The sequence below is a fragment of the Centruroides sculpturatus genome, unplaced genomic scaffold (assembly GCF_000671375.1).
Source record: "Centruroides sculpturatus isolate CEXI.00-Female unplaced genomic scaffold, Cexi_2.0 scaffold821, whole genome shotgun sequence".
Lineage (NCBI taxonomy): Eukaryota > Metazoa > Arthropoda > Arachnida > Scorpiones > Buthidae > Centruroides > Centruroides sculpturatus.
In genome coordinates this window covers 327089-345992 of record NW_019384950.1, presented here as the reverse complement: position 1 = coordinate 345992, position 18904 = coordinate 327089, and the positions used below count along the sequence as shown (strand labels likewise).

At 31.7% G+C, this 18904-nt stretch overlaps 1 protein-coding gene across 1 annotated transcript in view; it reads right to left on the bottom strand.

Annotated features, from left to right (window-relative positions):
• Positions 1-2327: 2327 nt before the first annotated feature.
• Positions 2328-18904, bottom strand: part of LOC111632257 — an 18408-nt gene continuing 1831 nt past the window's right edge. The window contains exons 2-19 of the mRNA XM_023376647.1: positions 18168-18294; positions 17495-17628; positions 17328-17424; positions 17069-17259; positions 16836-16950; positions 13560-13774; positions 13284-13413; positions 8945-9045; positions 5715-5829; positions 5512-5639; positions 5329-5428; positions 5056-5261; positions 4539-4668; positions 4337-4467; positions 4172-4268; positions 3890-4095; positions 3696-3816; positions 2328-2765 (exon numbers count right to left, since the gene is read on the bottom strand). Of these exons, the coding sequence (XP_023232415.1) occupies positions 2546-2765; positions 3696-3816; positions 3890-4095; positions 4172-4268; positions 4337-4467; positions 4539-4668; positions 5056-5261; positions 5329-5428; positions 5512-5639; positions 5715-5829; positions 8945-9045; positions 13284-13413; positions 13560-13774; positions 16836-16950; positions 17069-17259; positions 17328-17424; positions 17495-17628; positions 18168-18294 (2564 nt within the window). The 3' untranslated portion in view covers positions 2328-2545. The remainder of the gene's footprint in view (positions 2766-3695; positions 3817-3889; positions 4096-4171; positions 4269-4336; positions 4468-4538; positions 4669-5055; positions 5262-5328; positions 5429-5511; positions 5640-5714; positions 5830-8944; positions 9046-13283; positions 13414-13559; positions 13775-16835; positions 16951-17068; positions 17260-17327; positions 17425-17494; positions 17629-18167; positions 18295-18904) is intronic.

Here is an 18904-nt window from a genome sequence, read left to right as displayed (position 1 = left end):
GTTTATAGCTATTTGGCAAGATATTGTTCCAAAAAAACTATTGGCAACTGCTATAAGGAAGCAAACAAGCTGTATATTGCTTGTGCCAACTAATTAAACAAAATTTAATTTATAGAGATAATTTTTTTTTAGTTCAATGTTTCATTTACCAAATCCATAAAGAATTTTTTTATCATGGATTTCAAAAACTTACCTTTTTATGAAATCTGTATCTATTTTTTACTCATAATAAGAAAAACAAAGCCGTCCATATTGATTATAGTATGCTGGCTTCTCACATAAATAATCCTTAAAATTTTATATAGAAAACTTTAATTTATATGATATAAATCCTATAATTTTACCAATTTTAGGATAATGCTTTGCATTAAAACAAAGCTAAGGAATAAGTTAGAATAATCGCAGAAAAATATCTACTTATTCTACTAATGTGAAAAATCTAATCTTTAGATAGAATTTAAATTGATAAAATAAGTAAGAAACTGTCAGCATGTTTAACCTTTTGACATTCAGTGATAATTAATCATTCACACAGCAGACATTAGCCAGTTATTTAATTATATGTTTTTATTTTGATTTTGTTTGGTGGGTATTCCATTAAACGAAACTGGGTTAGTGGACCAACGGGTAGAAGGTTTTCCAGGCCTTCACGTATCTAACACCTAAATAGAGCCCAGTCCCCCATAGAAAGTACTCCCAGGAGGTACCCCTTGGCAGATCGTCCTTGTTACTCTGACTTAATCCATCAATCCAATCCAATTCCTCAAGACAGTAGAATAATCCATCTTACTGAAAGGCCATAAATTCGATTAATTCAAGATTGAAATCTAATCACGAACTTTTATGATACAGTATTAGGAATCAAACTTCATTCGCCATCTTTCACCAATTAAGACTAGAGATGTGAGTTAAGAACACCCAAAATGGACAAAATTTAGTTTATTGTATTAAGTTTTTTTAAAATTAAACATTATATTATGGTAATAATAAATGAATTGTATATTATCTTTTATGCAGAGTCATCTACTAGTTCGATATTGAAGAGTAAGGCCGCATTTAGATTACGCTGACGTTTCATGTTAACACGTGTCATGACGTGTTATCGCGTCACATCACGACACAGCAGATTTGAAAACACTGCTCACATTGTTGTGTTGCATCAGTGTAGTTGTCGTAGATTCCAACAAGAACTTGTTGAAAACTACTGATGGAATCTGATGTTATCGTTCTTCAGTTGTTGAAGAATGTACTGTATATTTCTTTCTGTGAAAAATTGTTTGTTTAGAGAAATAAATATTATTCAAACGTTAAATGACTTTTATGAAGTGGAGAAGATTTTGGTTGGGACAGTTTCAATATTAGTGTAATATAAAAGAAGAGATTGGTTGCTTTCGATAAATACTGATAGATCATAATTTGGTGAATTACATCACCTAATGCCTCAATTTCTGGCCGATGAAAAGCAAGAACTATACATGAAATGTATCTGACGGCTGACGAAAATCTAAACATTTTGATCTGTGTGTTTCCACGTGTAACACAGGACTTATGCTACTTGTTGTCAGCATACGTTAGCAGATGACATATCAACATAATGCGAACGCTTCGATAAAGATTTACAAGTCAACGTTTTCTTTAACACGTCATAAACACAATAATCCATGTTAGCATAAAATGTCAGAGTAATCTGAATCCGTGAAACAAGAACAAATACAAGAATTCCAAAAGATTAGACATTCACTAGTGAAAGCAAAATGCAAATGGCGTTTTTCTCCATTGCGAATTTGGTTCTGATTAGCGTTTTTCGAAATGTGAACAGCAAAATAGCATAGCCAATCAATTACGAGTGAAAATGAACGTTATTCCAACAAGATGGCTTATAACTGCGAGTTGATAATATTTATTTAAAAGAAATGAAAAAAATAGATCATCGCTTATTTCAGTCAAAAATTGTCGTAGGTTTCGCGCTATCTTCGTTGCTGCCGTCTTGGATTCCTCTATCTTTACATCAACAAATTCGCCATTCTGATTGGTGGGAATATTTTTGGTTAGCGAAAAAGTTTAAGACATTGGACTACCAGCGCGATTTGTTAAACCGAAATATTCTCGTTTTTAGTGTTTCGCTAGCGAATCGCGCTCAGTGTGAACTAACCTTATTAAATAAACATACGTGAAAAATACGCAATAAAGAACATATTAAAAAAAATTCAAATATTTATTGAAAATTGTTTTAATTTAAATGATTCCATTATATATTCATTAATTATTTAATCAAAAATCACATTCATGAATAAATAAGCTTTAAAATAATTCGTACTATTACAATATATATATATATATAAAACTATTAGATTTGTCAATGTTTTTTTTTTCAAATTCATAATGAATGTGAAAATTTAATGTACAAAGAAATGATTTTAAAAAAAAAGAAATTAAAAAAATGGAGTTCTCTGTATCAGAACTGAATGGATATTGCAATGAGGAATGCGAATGTCCAACATATACATTAAGGCACTTTTAATCACAGAAAACTCTTACTTAGTCATCACTGAAAATAAATTCTGCTGAAGATGAGTGCAATGGCCATGAATATGATATTGCTCAACGTTCGAGCACCCGAACATGTAGAATAACTTACATCGTCGCAGCTCTGAATTCTATAACGAATAGAGCTTCCCAGTAATTGGTCGACTACAGCGGAATTTTCGCGTCGACATTGTTTCTTTACGACTTCTCGAACGCATTCTCTATATCTCAGAGCCGAACTATAAAAATATAAAAAGTATTAATAAATATTCGAAAATTAAGATATGATTTAGAATAAAAAATAGATATTTATAAAAAATAATTTAGAATAATTATAGGTGATTCGAGTTGGCAACACTTAATNGCAAAAAAAAAAAATGAATAAATCATTAAGTGGTGCCACCTCGATTCTAATTTTATTATTATTTAAAATTTTAAAATATATTTATTTAATATTTAATAATTTTAATCGGATAATATTTTATATTATTTAAAATAACAATGTTTTAGTGATAAATTAATTTAAAGAAAAATAAAATTACACTTATCGAGTCAGTAAATCATTGTTTAGTCGCGGTCCACTTTTAAAATTTTCAGTTCGTGAACCCATGAAATTATTAACTATTCACCTGTATTCACGTACTTAAAACCGGTTAAAACTTATGATCATGTTAAATATAAAACAATCATCGCATGATGTTGAAGCACTTTAGCATAATATATGACAGTTATAACGTATGAAACTGTGTCCGAGTTCGTTTGCATCACGTTTTGCATATTTAATATATGCAAACAAGATCCTTCCTGATTGATGGAATCATTGCGTACTTTTTAAATCTATTTTTTCTCTAAATATAATACACAAAACCACGATTCTGTAATAGTTTATTTTTATATATTCTAATCTAGAGAATATATTTTTGAATATTTTAAATCAAAAATTCTAGTTTAAAAAACTGTTTTGCTGTCCTGTGGGCACTAAGAGAGCTTTTTTCTATACATATCGTGGATTTGAATCGGGGTGTCGGAGGAACGGAGCCCGATATATCTAGGAATTAAACATGGATTCGATTCCGGATCCCCCAGAATGGCAACCTGACGCGTTAAAAGCCTCGGTATCTCGGTATCACTGTATAAAATACTTAAAATTATATATATAGTCAACTTACCAGCACGATCTAGTATGTCTCTCGTGACTGTTTGTTATCTTTCTAACCGCTTCTTCGTCTTCCTCTACTCTATTTTCGCAATGTCGAAACTTCTGTCTAGACACCGCTTCGCAAGTAGAATCTACGAAAATTTGAAAATATATAAAAATATTCGTAATCTATCGGAAAAATACAACAATAATTCAATAACATACCATCATCTGGATAATATGGACTCGACTCACTACCAGTACCATAAGGATATTGAGTTTGATGACTATCAGTGTATGAACAAATCCAAGCTTTATCGTTAACTCTACTTATTAAATATAAAGGAAAGAGTAATTCATCATTCCTGTTGCAATTTCTGTTAGTTCTGCGTAAGTTTTGTTCGATACAATCGTAAAATTGCTTATATTTTCTGAAATAATATAAAAATATATCGATTAAATAAACAGATATACACGTATAAATTCATTATGCATTACGTGAAGTACCCGCAATCTATATCTCCTCTACCATATCTTCCCTCGCTTAATTGCTTGTCGCAGTCTCTAATTTCTATACTCGTGTAACATTGCGATCTTTGCAAGTCTAGAAATGTAATTATATTTTTAATACTACAATATTTTCGGTCCAAAATTAAAATTTAAAGCCATTACCTCCATTGACATCGCATTTACTTTCAATGGCTCTTTTAGCATCGCTCAATACTTGTGTATTCTTCTCATATCTGTTTGTCACACAGTGATAATTTTGCCAAAAGTAGCAGTTGAAGTCGTTCAGGTTGTCTCTGTTCGAAATCATTTATGAGTAATTTACATACTAAAATTAATTTTCGAGTGATTAAAAGATTATACAAACCTGCACTGAGGATTGTTACTTCTAGGATAAGTATCTTTCTCTTTAATAATCCTCTGCAATGAGTCTCGACATTGATAAAGCCTGTCATTGTTACACCGTTCGTTCATACAGCAAATTTCATTATAAATACCTGTAAACAGTTTTTAATATTTAAAATTTACTACATAAACGGTACATATATAAAAAAATAATAAAAATATTCAATAAATAAGTAATGGGTAGCTTTATTCCTCGCTTGAGAGAATGCAAACGAAAAAAAAAATATGGCTGATATAGATAAACATGATTACTATCAGATTTACTGATGCATAAAAGAAGATGAGAACTTAAAAATAAAAGTATAAAAACAAAAATAAAGTTACAGAGGAACTGGTTCACAACACAGCTGAGAAAACAACCTGTTAAGCATGAAATACAAAGCTTTGTTTAAGTCATATTAATATTGTTTCAACAATGGTATACTCGTATATAAATCCATTTATAAATCCATCCTTTAAATAAAAAAGTTTAAATTCACCAGTATTATTATTATATGAACCTCGTCCATTGGAAGGCCAGGACGGAGACGAAGTGTCTGGCGAATAGGAAGATGAGTACTGAGGACATTGCCACGGCAGGTCATGAGCCATATCTAATAAGTACATGAGTATGTATTCGTTATCGTCTCCTCTGCACGATCTGCTAATGGCGTTTCTCATACACTCGTAGTACTGATCGTATTGTCTATAAAAATAATATTTTTAAATACGTAATCATTTTTTTTAATTAAATATACGTATTTAAAATTTACCTGCAATTTTCTCGATTATGAAGAATTGCTCGTCTTGGAAATCCATCTTCGCATCTACGAACTTCGCTGCTATCGAAACAACTAGATTTTTTCGTCCATTCTGTAAAAATAAATGTAATTCTGTGTTTGATTTGTTATATAATACATAGAAGAATTGTTTAATTAAATTGTAATTTAAATTACCATCGCCGTCGCAACTGGTTTTATGTTGATCTCTGGCTCTTCGAATCTTCGAACCGTAATTTTGTCTGTCTTCTTCTCTTACGCAACTGATCGATTTTATCATGCAGTTGAAATTTTGAACTAGTTCTCTGTAATAATTGATTGATTATACGTTATTTTAAAGGTCTATGATAAAATAACATTATGTGGTTTATTGAATGTACCTGCATTGGTAAGAAGGTAATCGACTGGATGAACTAATCAAATTATCAATTTTTTGTTCGCATGATCTTAATTCTGAACATGAATCATATCTCTGTCCTTTGACATTTAGAAAACCTGCAAAAAATTATTTTATTTAAATACACATAGATCTAATATAGATAATTTAAACGAGCGTTTTTTTCTATTCTTCTTACATGAATAATCTTAGTGCCCGTGGGCTTTAATATCCAAGGCATTAAGCGATACGTATGAAAAATGGCACTAAGAGGGTCTTTTCCATATCTGGGTTCGATCAAGCTTACAATAGAGTACAACATAGCCGAGACAGATCGGCCATGAAAAATTTCTGAGGTTCCCTACATTCACCACACGGAAAACATTAAAGGGGCCTTTTTTCATACCTATCGTGGTTTGCCAAGTTTCCAATCGGTGTGACAGTGGTACCAGACAGACTACCCAAGAAAAATTTCTCAGGTTCTCCACAAAAATTCGATTTTGGGTCCTGCAGAGCGATAGGCTGACACCTTGACCATCCAACCATCCTAAGGAATACAGACTTTTGAAGAGTGATAAAGGATACTTCAAATTTAAGGAGTATTATACAGTTTTGTTCCCAATAAAACATTTCACGCTTTGCTGTAACCTAAATATAGGCTATTTTTTTATGTAGACAGAGCCTGTATTCTTCCAATCTTATGATCTGATATACTAATTCCAATGGCGCGTTATAACTTCATGAGCACCCAGGCAAGTTTTAAGTAGGGTACTTCAGACATCTTTGTTTTGAGGGAAAATATTTTCTTATGAAGGATTGATTTGAGGGCCTCTGTTGATGGAGGCCCCAAACCAACGGGCAATTGCTCTTTTTCACCCATACGCCACCGATTAATTCTTATATTTATGAAAATATAGTTGATTAAACCGTTAAAATGTAAGAAAACAATTAAGAGACATTTTCCTTGAGTAACCTTTATATTGTATTTGTGGAATGATAATTTAAAACTGGTAAATCAAGGTTACGACAAAATAAATTACCGTTTTCCAAGTACCAGGAATATATATATTTTTTTATAATAAGCACATGTGTTTTCTACTTTCGAATTTTTCACGCTGTACACATCAAAAGAATTGTTTTGTAAGCATTCACCATTAATTATAGTTAAGAATTAAAGAATATTCGACAATTTTTTAATTAAAATTACAAATCTTATATTATTTAACTTCATTAAAATTGTCGAATTTTTATTTTATTTAATTATACGCAGCTTCGAGTAAGTGTCATAATTTTACCACGTAATTTAATACGTATTAGACAGGCTATAGTATATTAATATCATTTTTAAATATGTCTATAAAATTTCAATAAAATCTACTAATAAATACTAACTTCATTTTATATTATATAACAAGAGGCAGATTTATACATAAAATAAACTTGGGGCCTCGCGTTATGAGTCTATAGCTTAAGGCTTCACATAGCTATGCCTGTTATACGTCAGTTTAGAGCCACAAGTATAAGTAAAGTCCTCCATTATTAAAGCATAATATAAAAAATACTGCTCAAAGTACTTATATAATTAATTATTATTTATAATTATAATATTTAGTGTTATTATTGAGAGAATTATTTGACTCTGTAACCATTTTAGAGGCTTTTTTTTTATTATTTTTATGAGTGTACAATCACATCAATGATGAGGTATTGTACAGTATATACAAAAAAAGGTCAATATTTAAATATATGAAGCAGTTATCAATGATATGTGTTTACGTAATTCTATGTTTGTATATGATTTTTTATTATACTCAATGTATCAATATGACGATTGCCATAACACTATGAATGAAAGGTAGGAAGCTCCTCCCTTTATTGTTATTTCTGGCTTATATACTACATCCGGGTTATTGTTGCTGCAATCTAGAGAGAGATAATCTTCAGCTCTTTAGCTTAAGCTTTACTAATTTGCACCATTGGCATTAAACGCTAAGCATTAAAGAGCTGATGTAAAAATTCGAATATCAGCAAGAATAACGTTAAAAATACGATTTTCTCAGACTCTATGGGTTATATAAAGAACAATCATTGTTCTGTTTTCATGTGTCCTTCTAAAGCACCCGAAAAGTTATTATTTTTTTAGTTCTTTTTTTTATTCCTCAAATATCGTTTACGCATGGTTACTCAGGCTTGAAAGATAGCTGTTGAGCCATCGACTTTCAGATATTGGTGCATTAACCACGTTCACTTAGATAGAAATTTAAATATTAAACTAATATTTAACAACTTAATTAAGTTTTTTTTTCGAAATACAGATGTGAAACAATACGCCATTATTCGGTAGTCACGACTACTTCATTAACTCTTCTTCAGAACTTATGTTGAAAGAACGACAGGAGAGGGTGGTGGACTTCCTGAAGTGTTGTGTAACAGTATTTTAGTTAATTTTTATATTATATGTTCCGACACGATCTTTTTTTTAATCGTGGCTGTGGAGTTTACGGAATCGATATTGAATATTTTAAAGGATTTGACCTCCAGAAGAAGGATAAAAAAATCGCAAAATCTCATGAAGATTAAACAATGAAGCATGATTAAACATGAATTGCAACATTGGCCTGTGAGATTTCAGAAGATGGCGTGCATTATTACAACAGTACACGCCCAATTGATTCAACAGAAAATCGAATCCGATGCCACCATATATCGAAGCTACTAGGTTACGTCTGGGATCAATAAACGATTATTCACTAAACAAACGTAATTAAATCATTTATAAATAAATAAAACAATCATCAATTTTTCATACTTTATAACTAATTTTAATATATTTAAACGGTATTAAAACGTATAAAAATAATCAACAAACAAAGCAGAAACTCCAAGCTCGCGTGCTACACATAAAAAAAAAACAAAAATCGATAAATACTCATCCATAACGAAGGAAAAAAACGTAACTAACCACTTAAAAATATAGAAATATAAATTATTTATTATTAAATACAGTTTTTTTTAACACTCGTTTTCATAGAAAATCACTTAGAATAAGTCTAAAATTAAAGCAATTTATCCTCTTCAAAAATGAAACTTCCTACTTGGGGTGTGTCACTATCCTAGTTAATTTAACCCCTATTTTCTCTTTGGTATTATTTTATCCATACTTTTTTTTTACCAATGATAAACAATTTTAAAATGTATGCAAGAGCACGACACATTTAAAAATATAAAAATTACCTGTTATAAGCAGAAGGACGATAAAAGAAACAGACATGTCGTCGTTTAATAATTTTTCCTTCGCATCTAAACAGTTGAACTTTCCTAGAGTTTGTACTACCCTTGACTATCCAATAGAAATACTCGGTTATGCGCATACTCGGTAACGAGAAAGGTATGACGGTGTCGTGCATAGGTGTCATAGGAGCTGGCAGAACAGGTATGACGTGTAGCAAACTGTATAGAAGTGGGATGAGGTCAAATGACCTTATGGAAATGTTGAAAAACCGAATTAACCGTTGTAAACAAATTATGAAAAGTTGTCATATTTATAAAGATTCTCTCATAAAATCGTATAAATTTATGGGTTATTTGTTTATTTATTTATTTTACCATTAAACGGCGGATTTTCTTATTTGTTTGCACATTCTGTTAGCTTTTTAAAAGCTGACCTACTCTTGAATCTATTCGATTCTTTCGTTTATACAGAAAAAAATAACACGCATAAATAATTCTAAAGCATATTAATTAATGTTATGAATGCTTAAAAACGTAAAGGAATGACCTAGTTTATGAGGGCAAGCTAAGAAATTATTCAGAAAATGTTTATATGCCAATTAATGAAGGATCTGTGAGGCTGAAAACACGACAGGAGTAAGAAAAGCCTCTCTCATTGTGAGTATAAAATTAAGATCTACTCGTTTCTACCAATAATTTTTGTGGTGGTGTGGTTATAAAATACACGTGTATATATCTCGAGAGGAGGGTACAATTTGCTTGTACAAACGTTGTGTCCTCTTACAGATGCACGACACACGTGCAACCTCACTCTTATCTTCATTAATGCACGATTAATGGAGGAGATACAAGATCAAATTTTACTTTTTTATGGTATTATTATTATTGGTTTAACGTATATAACAGCACTAGCATATTTATTTATAACATTAATTGCATTTATATATGTTGAACTATTAAACATCGAGAGTTCTTCATAAAATCGGTTATTAAATGGGAGTAACCTAAGTTAGAATGATTAAATATGGAAGGTTCAGCCGCATTTTATTTTAAGCAGGATCAAGTTAAATTCTCCTTCGGGCGCTAAGTACGTTAATCTGTCTGTACTCTTCGGTTTCCTTGGTTTTCGGAGTTTAATACACGTTTATTATCACACAATTTACAATTAATTTATGAACGTAGATGCCTACACGTTAATTTATTATATTTAAATCGTTAAAGAAGAGAACGTTACTGATTTAGAAGCTCATTAACTGTAAGACGTATTTTTGCAGGTCACACACTGCACTTGTTGGGTTAGTTTTTTTTTTTTATTTTTTTATTTTTATTTTTTATTTTAGTTGATCGTCAACTTGTTTCGCGGGTTCAATAGTCGTTAAAATCTCTTTCAAATTTTTCTACATTCTTTTTATTTACAGTGTAAAACAGCAAAAGTATTTCTAGTTAGGTGTAATCATCGGTTCCATACTTAAATACACAAGAGTTTCGTATTAAAAAATGGCTGGTCTGTAAGGGTTTTTATACGATTTTATAGTGTTTAACGAAGTAATTATATCCTAAATTTAGTGAATTAAATCTTAAATTTACCTTCATAATATACTAAATACGTTATTTTATATCCTGTTAGCTGACTCAGTGGATTTCGCAAATGCATTCTCTTAATACAACTACATTCACAAGTTTAATAATGATTTATTCATGTTTATGGCACATGTAACAGTAAAAATAAATAAATTTTTATCAAACTATTGAATTATAAATTGTCGGAAAGGCCTCTACATACGTTCATAACAGTTTTTTTTTAGGATAGAATAGTTTGCATGACTCTTCATATCGTAATAAGTAAGCAAGTTTGTGTTATATTATGAAGCATATTATATTATTTATCATGTATTTACAACTAGTAACATATAAAATCACGTTTCGTAGCTTTATTTAAGGCTACGAAAGAATTTTAAAGTCATTAACCTCTGTCAAAATTTTCGCTAAAGAATAAAAATGTGTACTAAAGTAGCCTATTATTAAATATTACTAAAATGGACAAGCTTTTGTTTATGGACTATAAACATAGAATAGAATAGCCAGAAGAGTCGTTAAAAATAAATAAATGCCCTTAGAATAGAGTAGGATTTTCATCCATTATGACCCTTTCAAACGTTTGATCCCAGAATATTCCCTAAATTTAGCACATTTACCTTTCTAAATTATAAAAATCCCCCACTGTACATGCAGTTTATAAACAGAACAATTCATTTTTTTTAGACGATTTGGGGTGATATCTATTAAATTTCTCTGTATATAAAAGTTTTAAAGTTTAAATTTGTATGCAGTAAATATTCTTCAAAATCAAAAAACTGAATGGTGAGGAAATTCTATCCTGTAGATCAAGGTTCATGCGTGTTATTATACTCTTGTTTATCTCTAATTTTCGTTAAAGTTATGTGTTTGTAACAATAATTATTTTTAATAAATCGAAAAAATATATTTATTTATTTATTTTTATAGAGAATTACGAGTTAGGGGGCCTCATATACAGACGTTTTTCTTCCAGAGATGTGTTGGGGCTCCCTGCTTATGGGACCCCAGACAATTGCCTGTTATGCCCATAGGATAACACACCAATAGATACAAAATGAGAGGAATTGAAGATAATCTCTATCATTCAGAGACCCTATTTACAATGTTTTAAAGTATTAAAAACCTTTACAATACTGTAAATAGATGTATTGATCTCTTTTGTCTTGTACTGTACATTAAGCTGAATTGCTACTGTAAATGGAAACAAGCCAGAGTATGAATCTAATATTCTAAATGTGTTTTTAAATTAAATATTTAATAGGTCAAAGGTCTGATATTCTTAATGTAGACTATTAACAGTAAACTTCGTAAGTTTCGCTTGTACAAGTACGTTAAGTTTAATCGTCGGATCATTGTCTAGAATAGCAATTTCGCTAATCAGGAGCATCGACCATTTACAAATGTACTTCATCCCTCCCCAAAGCCATAAATCACTTTCATTTTTGTCTTTGTTTTTTACATAAAAGACTAAATTTGTATTAAAAATAAAAAAAGACATAGTTGGATTTACACATAAGCTAATCAAACTACAATTTAGAGCCTCAAATAAGGCATCGAGATTATTAAATTCATTACTACTTGACGAAGAAAAGCACCTTATATGTTATAACAAGTCTAAATCATGCCTTTTGTTTTACTTTTCTGTCCTGCAAATATAAACATCAAGAGGCCTTTTTTTGGGCCCATCGTAGGCAGGGTAGGGCAGACAACCCCAAAAAGTTCCCAATGTTTTCGAGCGCCTGGCTTCGAATCCGGGTCCTCCAGAGCAGTAAGATGAACCTGCATTCAGACATGCTTTTCTTACGTTACGTCTGGATAATCAAATAGAGATTACAAATAACTCCTTCTTTGATTAGCCAGCGTAACGTAACGTAACGTAATTTAAGAAGAGCCTGTCTAAACACCTGACCACTTAACCGCCTCTATCATTAGGCTCGTAAATTCTAATTTGTAAATAAATTTAGACCCTTTTCGTAAAGAAATTTAAGTAGAAAATAAATTATTATTATTTTTATTGTTTAAGAGATAATCACAGCAGTTAACAACCGAGGGGGAGGAAAACGTGGAAAGAATTCGCTTATAAAAATATTTGCATACAAATATCAAGAGAAATTCTAAGAATTTTATAAAATTAACCAAAAAAAACTCTGATATTTTTAAATATAAACTTTATTTGGCTTACATTCTATATATAAAAAACAAATATATTAACTCGACGAAAGCCAAATAATAAAAAAATATACACATATATATAGGCCTATTAATCATTAACACTATTAAAAATTTACAAAATTTCGTTAGTTTTTCTTTGTAACATTCTTATTTAGTAATACAGTCAAACCTCTAAACAACGGACACTGTCGAGAACATAAAAAATGGCCGTCGTTTGAAGATCATTTATCATGCATTCCCGCAAAAAGAAAAATACGTTCCTGAAAAAAAAAATGGCTGCCTTTTAAGAGATGGCCGTTGTTTAGAGGTTATTTTGCGTAAGTAATTCAAAAAGGAATATGCCTAAAAAAAAATAAATAAATAAAACGGCTGCCGTTAAAAGCTGGTCGTTGTTGAGAGGTTATCGCGTAAGTATTTCAATGCCTGAAAAAAAAAATGGCTGCCGTTGTTTGGAGGTTATTTTGTACGTTTAGAGGTGGCCGTTTTTTAAAGGTTCGACCGTATTTTATATTTAATTTAAGCAAAAACTACTATTAACCTTTTACAGGGAATGTATATAAACTATACTTATATAGGCATATTTAATACAAACCTGCACTGAGGATTGTTACTTCTAGGATAAGTATCTTTCTCTTTAATAATCCTCTGCAATGAGTCTCGACATTGATAAAGCCTGTCATTGTTACACCGTTCGTTCATACAGCAAATTTCATTATAAATACCTGTAAACAGTTTTTAATATTTAAAATTTACTACATAAACAGAAAATTGATTATTGTTATTATTTTTTATATATAAAAAAAAGTACAAAATAAACTTTTTAAGTATTTAAAATATAGTAATTGGGTTTTTTTTTAATCTCATAAACTGTTGATAGAAGTTATTAACAAGAGAATGACTGGTATGATCCAATTGATTTGCTTTATAGTACCTGAATTGCAGGTATATATCCAGTGATCCCTGCAAAGATACTCTTGATCTGAACTGACTCTATCCGTTATACTTGAAACTTCACTTTCTCTGGCTTCGAAACAGTAATTTTTAACAACTTCTCTAACACATCTTTTATAATTCCAAGAAGCACTGAAAATAAAATAAAAATCGTTTTATATGATTACGTAACTCATCAACAGATGGAGCCACATATTTAATTAATACATTTTGTATATTTAATGTATTTTCGTTTGGCCATTTTTTATTAACGATATTACACAATGCTGTTGACAAGAGCTTACTTTAACTCTTCTTTAGCAATCGTCTTCGAGTATTTTATTTTTTCCCCTTTATATTATAGATAAACAATTGTATTTCTTCAGCATCCTCTTCTCTCTGTGCCTGAGAACCGAAACGCGTATGAACAATGCTATAATATTGCATTAATGACACCGCATATTAATTGAACGTAATTAAAAAGTAATACTGAAATGTGGCCTATCTGCTCGTTTGTTTACAATTATAGTCCGCGCTGCAAAAGAGTAGACACGAGTCAGCCTGAGCTGGAAGAGTTTATGTCAGATAAAAGGGTGGAAAGTAGTAAAAAGACCTTTTAAATCATATTCTTCGTGGTTTCTGCCTGACCCGCAATGGGGCAGATGGGTGGTGAGGGAATTAGATTGGATTGATGGATTATGGCAAAGCAACGTATCTGTCAATAGGGGTGAGGACTTTCTATGTGAAACTAGTCTCTATTTAGGTGTCAAACACGTGAAGAAAACACGGAAAATTCCAAAATTCCACGTGACCAGGGTGTTGGTGAAGCACGAACTCCTCCACTAACTATTAGTGTTCAGCGATTTTTATCCGCTAATAGAGCAAATGAATTACAGTATTTTTATTTTAAATCCCTATTTTTTGCATATTAAACTTTATGTTCATCGATCATAATTTTTGTCCTGGTGTTTTTATAGTAATTTTTTTCTTATAAAACCTGATTTCCAGCTAATTTTCTTACAAATAACCAAGCACTCTTTTTTTTATTTTTTTACTCTATATAGCCAATAGCAGAACGAATTCGGTAGCCTGGTCCATAGAGTTTTTCTGGGATTCAAAATTTCAGCAAAAATTTGCTAGATATTTTCTACCTTTAAATACAGTATATCAATGGTGGATCCAAAGAATGGCGACGGGTCGATCGGCCTCGTGAGATTTACTCTTAAATAAATATGTATTTCAATCGTGGATCTAACTCTTTCAAACTATGGGCAACTATCATTCTGGTTAGAACAGGTTGTTTGTCATCTTAATATAATTAACATAACACTAACGAATAACATACTAAAAGGCACTCCAATTATTCAACACGCGCTTCACCATACACAGATAACACACAATACACCAAGCACTTACTACACATCAAAAATTGTTTAGAGTAAACAGAATGTTAAGCACACAACACAAATGCACATTACACACATATGACACAAAACACTGTGCTACAATGTTACAATGCATTAGTGTTCTCGGAGTGAAAAGAAGTCCATGGGCTCTCTTCCCACTCCGTGGTCAAAAGAGAACCCCCCATTGTTCAGTGGTGCTATCCATTCAGTTACCACGGTGGTACGTTGTACCACTGATTGAGTACTTCTACAATGAAGTAATTTAGAAATTAATTTTTCAAAAAATAAGTAAATAAATATTATAATACTTTTACTTTTTTACTTTATAATCGATTCTATAAACCATTTATTATTTGTTCTCGATTTTATTTATTTATTTTTTTTCATGTGTTCATCTTAGTCTATTGATTTCAATTTTACTGACTTGAATTACTGTATATTTAATCCTACGTTTAACAACACTTTGTCACGTTTATTCACGTTTATTTTTTATTTGTATAAATATTTAAACATGGAATAATATTTGTATCGTAATGCATAAAATCTATAATTCCAATAGTCAGTTAAACTAAATACAGTAGAACCTCCATTATCCGGACCTCCATTATCCGGATTTTCGATTATCCGGATTGTTCAAAATAAACAAAAATTTTACGAATTTGCTGATTTGCACTTGGTACGTGATGGAATGCATAACTTTTTTTGTTTCAACAACGTATCACCCAGCACAGTGGTCGTAAACTCTTAAATATATTTTACGTAGTAATAAAGATATAACTTGACATACGTATTTATAAATAATTTATATTCAAATTACATCATTTCTATGACCAAGGGCGGCGTAAGGCATGAACGACGTGGGCCACAGCCTATGCCTCGCGGTCTGAAGGGCCTCGCGCCTCGAAGGTCTATGCATTACTTAAAAGCCGCGAACGCGACGAAAAAATTTTACTCGTCATAAAACGATAAATAGTTTGTCAAATTTTTATTCATAAAAATGCAGTTTCAACTGCTTTTTATTTTATAAAATCCGTCTTCTTGCGCCACCAGAGGGCCTTTTAAACAATAAGTAGTCTGTTAGCGTTGGTCGGTAGTAGTCCAAATTCAATATGAACGTTTGTTTCTTGAAAGTTTGATCACCATTTAAATACAGTATTTACTTTTAATATTGCCGATATGTCATCCAAAAGAAAACGTGTTGTATTATCATCAAAAGACGAATTAAAGTATTTGTTTCGATTATCCGGATTTTTCCTTATCCGGACTACCTTCATCCCCAATTAGTCCGGATAATCGAGGTTCTACTGTATTGATATACTGTGCATATTTTTTAAGATCGAATGAAGCCACTAAAATCATAAATAATGTTACGAGATGTTTCTAACCGGTTTTAACCATTCTTAAGAGAAGTTTTACAAATATACACCGGTTAACTGACTTTTGGACCATTTATAGGTTAATTGTTTAATCAACAATTACGATGCGAGAATGCACTTATTCTTTCTTAATTAGTTCAATTTTTGTAGATAAATTTGTGTTTAAATCAGTTAACAAATAACATGCCTACCAGTAAAACCACTGAACTATTGTCGAGGGTTCATATCTGACCAACGGTCTGGCCACGTGGAATTTTCAGGGTTTTCTTCACGCGTCTGACACAGAAATGGAGAGCCAAATTCCCCCTGTTTCTGTGGTATCACAAGTGTTGTGTTGCCTTCCATCGTCCGACTAACCAGTTAATAACCATCCAATAAATTTTATAGTTAAAATAAATCCTTGTATAATTTTTTACGTCATACTTTACTTACCAGCAAGATCTTCTCAATCGTTCTTCGCTATCCCTCCATCCTTGAGACTCCTCCCTTTGGTACTGATAACGATCTAAACATCCTTTAACTTCCGTAGTTGCCCTGGCATTACACCCTGAAATTTTAGATTTATTTCGATGATACAACGTTAAAAATGAGCTTATAACTTATCATTTCAAAGAGAATTTATCACTTTAAAATAAGCAATGTAGAAGGTATTTAAATTACACTACCTGTTAAAGAAGAAGATTCGGAAATACGTGCAGCAGAATCAAAAGAAAGAGATATTTGACTGGTTCCTGGACATCTCCACACCATTTCCTGCGCTTTATCTAACAGATACGAACTCAAGACTTGGCTTTCTTCGGGATCGCATCTTCTCTTCACTACATCAATCACACAATCCCGAAATCTCAGATAATTCCTTTAAAAATTTAATAAATAATGTAAAGGTTTTTTCCAGTATGAGCCACAAGTTTGAATAATTCTTACGTGCATGAAGCTCGACTTAAGCTGTTTCCTTCGATAGTAAATAACCTTTCACACTGTTTAACGTCGTCTCTCTGGAAACAACGAGATTGCCACCATCCTGAGAGAAGACAATAAAGAAAAATAAACAAAAATTATATTACGTACGCTTATTGAAAGATATTACTTACCTCCGAAAGTATCGCAAACGCTCTGAAGGTACTTCCAAGCTCTCCAGATAACATCACTATTTCCATCCCTGTCTTCGTAACTGTTGCACATGGTTACTTGGAAAACAATGCAATCTAAGTTTTGTCGAATTGATCTGTAAATATAAATTTATATCGAAGATAAAATGCTCTTGTTGCCAGATATTTGAGGATAAAATCCAGGACAAAACGAGTTCTTCCCGAAAGATACTGGGACACGCCATAGATGTGTAATTTTACTCTGTCAGTGACAGAAATATTGGATTTATAATGTAGAGAGAGAAAAGATACTTTATTGTAAAAACAGTTTATAGAATAAAGTCTCCTGTCGCTAGATATCAACCGAGAAATATCCGTGACAATCCCGGAAAACCGGAACATCTAGCAAATCTCAGTGGTACGTTATTCTACGGGCAAAAAGGGAAATTTTCCGGAGCCCCTCCCAAACAAATCTTTTATAAATGCATTTAAATTTAAATTTGAGCCATATCTGAGGACCCTAGATTGCCGGTGTGGCTCGTCAACATTGTACACGTGGACCTCTAATTAAAATTTGTCTGGTCGCCATGAAAGTATAACGAGCCACTTGGTGACTCTAATTATCACTAGAAGAATTATTACTAGTGTGTATATATATATAAATTGTAACACTTACTTGCAGTGATATTGTAATTCTTGATGAGATAACCCACTGCTTCTACGTTGTAATTCTTCATACGCTACGGAACGACACCGTTTTAACCTGTCGCTGCTACATTCTTCGCCATTACAAATTCCAAACACTGTTAAACAACGATTAATTGTATTATATCGTAGTACAAGCCTTCTAAGTATTACCATGAATTGTTAATTGATTGGGTCATACAGTAAATATTACAAGACCTGTATATATCGCCACCCTCATAAACATTACAGAACTCTTCAGTACGATTGTATACTTGCAAACACTTTAATACCAGTAGGCCCCCTTATAACACTGTAGATAATTCCATGTTATATGAAGTCCATGTTGTACGAGTCACTTAGATTTTACAAATACGTGTGCCGGGCTGTGAACGGCTCACGTATGTGTAAAATCTAAGTGACTCGTACAATGTGGAATTCATATAACACGGAATGTTCTACAGTGTTATAGGGGGGGTCTACTGTACTTGCAATTTATAAACCGACTTCGATTTAGTCTCCGAAATTGGCACTAAATCGAGGTACGTTATTGAGACTTTGATGCGACTTGAGACATTCTTATATAACTTTCAAAGACCCATACTGTACTTCGTTTTAGCGCCAGTTTCAGAAAAGTGCTGGCGCTAAATCGAAGCTTCACTATGTACGTAAATTAGGATACACCATTGATTTTAATAATTATTTTATTTAAATAGTTACAGTAATACC